The 3,889-nt window shown below is 43.4% G+C and overlaps 1 protein-coding gene across 1 annotated transcript in view; it reads left to right on the forward strand.

The window, feature by feature from the left end:
• The window catches only part of CATIP (ciliogenesis associated TTC17 interacting protein), a gene marked incomplete at its 3' end in the record, with an annotated part of 10,128 nt that extends 9,542 nt beyond the window's left edge, over positions 1-586 (forward strand). The window contains 2 exon segments of the mRNA XM_029284948.1: positions 9-85; positions 498-586. Of these exon segments, the coding sequence (XP_029140781.1) occupies positions 9-85; positions 498-586 (166 nt within the window).
• Positions 587-3,889: the final 3,303 nt, after the last annotated feature.

Here is a 3,889-nt window from a genome sequence, read left to right on the forward strand (position 1 = left end):
CCATCCAGGCATTTATCTCGCCGTGTACAAGTTGGATCCCCGGCCACCATGGTGATCCTGCAGATGCCCATTTTGATTGACACAGGTAATATCCTCACAGGCATTCTCCCTGTGTTGCAAATAGGAATTGTTGGCAGCATTGAACTGGGATGGCCGCTGACTGAGGTGTTCTTTTTGTCTGAAATGGACAACTGTTAGAGTGGATCATCTATCTCAGGAAAACAACAGGAACACCTTCTCTTCAAAAACAAGAAAGTTTCAAACTTCTACTACAATATGTTCTGCTGCACGCTTATATATCCCCCATTCCTATAGATCAGGCGTAGGCAACCTTGGCTCTTTTATGACTCGTGGACTTCAACTACCAGAATTCCTGAGCCAGCCAAGCTGGCTCAGGAATTCTGGGAGTTGAAGTCCACGAGTCATAAAAGAGCCAAGGTTGCCTACCCCTGCTATAGATCCTGAATAATTCTCATCCATTTTCCATCTTTTTCCAGATGAACCAGACCCTCGTCCTGTCTTTGAAAAAGTCCTCTTAGATTGGGAAGAGGATGCTGAATTATATTCCAAGTTCTTAGACAGAAAGGTGAGTTGTTCGGGGATTAAGGGCAGAGTAACACCTGAAGTAGGGCTCACAAGATGGCAGACTTCTAAGCTCATGGGATAATTAACTCATTTTGCTTCTGCCTTATCTACAGGTAGTCCTCAACTTACGACCACAGTTGAGCCTAAAATTTCTGTTGCTAGGCAAAAACAGTTCAGTGAGCTTTGCCCCATTTTACAACCTTTCTTTGCCACAGTTGTTAAGTGAATCACTGCAGATGTTGTTAGTAACAGGATTAGCCCGACTCACTTCATGGGGTGCTTGTTTTTAGGGAATATAAGAGGAGGAAGGAGTATGATGCATGTTTTTAGCCTTGAGTTCCTTATAAAGTAATAAAGGCAGGATAAAAATCTGATAGATAAATAAATGTCTGTTAATAGCTGACTTGTGAGACTGCTACGCCTCTAAGAATTCTGTTGCATTTTTACATCTGGCTTAGTCTAAGATGTCTATAGTTTCCCAATTGAATTTGTGGTCGAACTTGTCAGCATGTTGCGAAATTAAGGCATTTTCCTCATGTCTTCTGACTTCCAGATGATGTTTGTGGGTGCATTCTTTCAATTTTCTTCCTGTTTGCCCCACATACCTTAGTAATTTTCACAGATCTTGCATTAATATGCTGTAAATGACTCGAATCTTGTGTTTGGCTATTGGTGTGCCACAAAACAACCTCCATCGGTCAAGTTTACTGAACAATTACAGCAACAACCCAATGGCATAGAAAAGAAATTGGGGAAGGAGTGCTAGAGGCATGGTGTTCTGCAGTAACCTAGAATTCCAAAAATCTGAAATAGATTATCTATACATTAGAATAGAATAGAATAGAATAGAATAGAATAGAATAGAATAGAATAGAATAGAATAGAATAGAATAGAATAGAATAGAGCTGGAAGGGACCTTGGAGGTCTCCTAGTCCATCCCCCTCCTCAAGCAGGAGAACCTATACTAGTGATGGCGAACCTTTTAGAGACCGAATCCCCAAAACCCGCCCCCCGTCCCCGTTCCACCCTGCCCGCTGGGCCACCCACCACCTCCACAGCCTGCCACAGATCACCCAGGTAGCCCAGCAGCGCCATGGTGGCCACGCCCTCCACCCGCACCCTGCAGCAGCATCTGCGTGCAATGGGGTGCAAGGGCGGAGTCTTGTCCCCGCTGCCCGGCTACCATGTCCTTGGCTGTGCTGCTTCGCATGGGCCGCGCCCGGGGGCAACTCTCCTCAGGGGGGCTGCTGGTGAGGAGGGGGCCATGGGAGGAGGCGGGACTGGGACGACGGTGCGTGTGCCCACAGAGAGGGCTCCAAGTGCCACCTCTGGCACGCATGCCATAGGTTCGCCACCACTGACCTATACCATCTCAGACAAGTGACTGTCTCGTCTCTTCTTAAAAATCTCCAGTGATGGAGTGCCCATGATTTCTGGAGGCAAGCTGTTCCACTGGTTAATTGTTCTTACTGTTAGGAACTTTCTCCTTAATTCCAGGTTGCTTCTCTCTTTGTTCAGTTTCCAACCATTGTTTCTTGTCCTGCCTTCTGGTGCTTTGGAAAATAATGTGATCCCCACTTCTTTGTGGCAGTCTCTCAAATACTGGAATACTGCTATCATGTCACCCCTGTTTCTTCTTTTCTTTAGACTAGTCAAACTCAAGTCCTGCAGCCGTTCTTCATATGTTTTAGTCTCCAGACCTTTGATCTTCTTAGTTGCTCTTCTCTGAACTTTTTCCAAGGTCTCAACATCTTTTTTGTAGTATGGTGACCAAAATTGATTGCATATTCCAATGCAATGGATATCTAAACAACTTCAACAAAAAAATGTGTAACCATACAACCAACAATTACACAAGCTGCACAAACCTATTAATAGGATAACTACTATATGTCAAAAGCCTCTCTGAAACTATCAGCAAATTGCTATACCCTCTAGGCATCCTGGGGGGGTCCATAAACCAAGAAAATACATCCAAACTATTCTAAGCAAAAGCAACAGCCATTGAATACAAAGCAGGAGTCATTTATAACATACAGCAGAAAGATAGCAGAAACCACAATTGCGATTGAAAAAAGTTGCAGACATCCTAGGCCAAACTAGATCCAAAAATGCAAGAGAATTCCTAGAGGCATGGCTCTGATGAATCATCCATTAACAGACATTTTGAGATAAGCCTCATCCGCAAATCATTCCGGAAAGGAAGCAACCAAAGGTCAAAGAAAGACTCAAACACACATCCCCCTCTCCATCACACACCTATTAATCAATACCCAGACAAGAAAGAACAATTGAGGAAGAAACAATGCCCCCAAGACAATTTATCATGTAAACAACCAGCAAGCTCTACTCCTGCATGAACTGATGATGTTTCTAGCCTGATCACAAAAGTTTGCAAGAGTCAAAGTAAGCTCAGAAAACACCAAGAACCCAACAGTTCAGACCTGAAGTACTTATATTCCCCACTGTGGCAGGGTGCGATCACTTCTAAATTTTGCAACATTTTTACTTAAAAACAAATGTTGTAGGGATAAGAATAATGAGGGAGAGAGAGAGAGAGAGACAGAGAAAGAGAGTCATTTCCCTATGATGCTTCCTGATTTTTTTCCAACAGTGAAGGGGTGGAGGCTTATAGAGAACTATTTCACAATTGGCTTATTTAGTAAATGGAAATCTGACTTGATTGGAACTTGAAGTGAATAAAAATGTCAAGGTGTAATCTGGAGGTAATACTTAAGAGCTACAGTAGTTGAATGTAGAATACATTAATTATACTTCATTCTCATGAAAACAGTGGGACTATCATAACTAACAAATTCCATTGATTTCAAGTGAATTTACTTTGGCATCCGGTATCACAAATCTCCAGTTAATATATAATCTAGTCCTGGAGGGAAATCCTAGTGAGCATCATAGGGCTGACAAGAGTGGTGCGGCTATGACCAAAATGCCAATGGGATAGCAACACAAGAAATAAGACTAGAGCAGGGCTAGGCAACCCAAAACACTCAAAGAGCCACTTGGACCCGTTTCCCACCGAAAACAAAATACTGGGAGCCGCGAAACCCTTTTGATATCTAAAATGAAGATAACACTGCATATATCTCATAAAGGTAAAAAAGGATATATGCAGTGTTATCTTCATTTTAGATGTCAAAAGGGTCTCTCTCTCTCTCCCTCTCTCTCTTTCTGCCCTTGGTCTGCCAGTCCTCTTCCCCCACTCTCTTTCTCTCTCTCTCTCTCTCTCTCTCTCTCTCTCTCTCTCTCTCCCTCTCTCTCTCCCCCCCTCCCTCCCCCCCCCCC

This window comes from Protobothrops mucrosquamatus, unplaced genomic scaffold (genome assembly GCF_001527695.2).
Source record: "Protobothrops mucrosquamatus isolate PMUCROS unplaced genomic scaffold, P.Mucros_1.0 scaffold1133, whole genome shotgun sequence".
Classification (NCBI taxonomy): Eukaryota; Metazoa; Chordata; class Lepidosauria; order Squamata; family Viperidae; genus Protobothrops; species Protobothrops mucrosquamatus.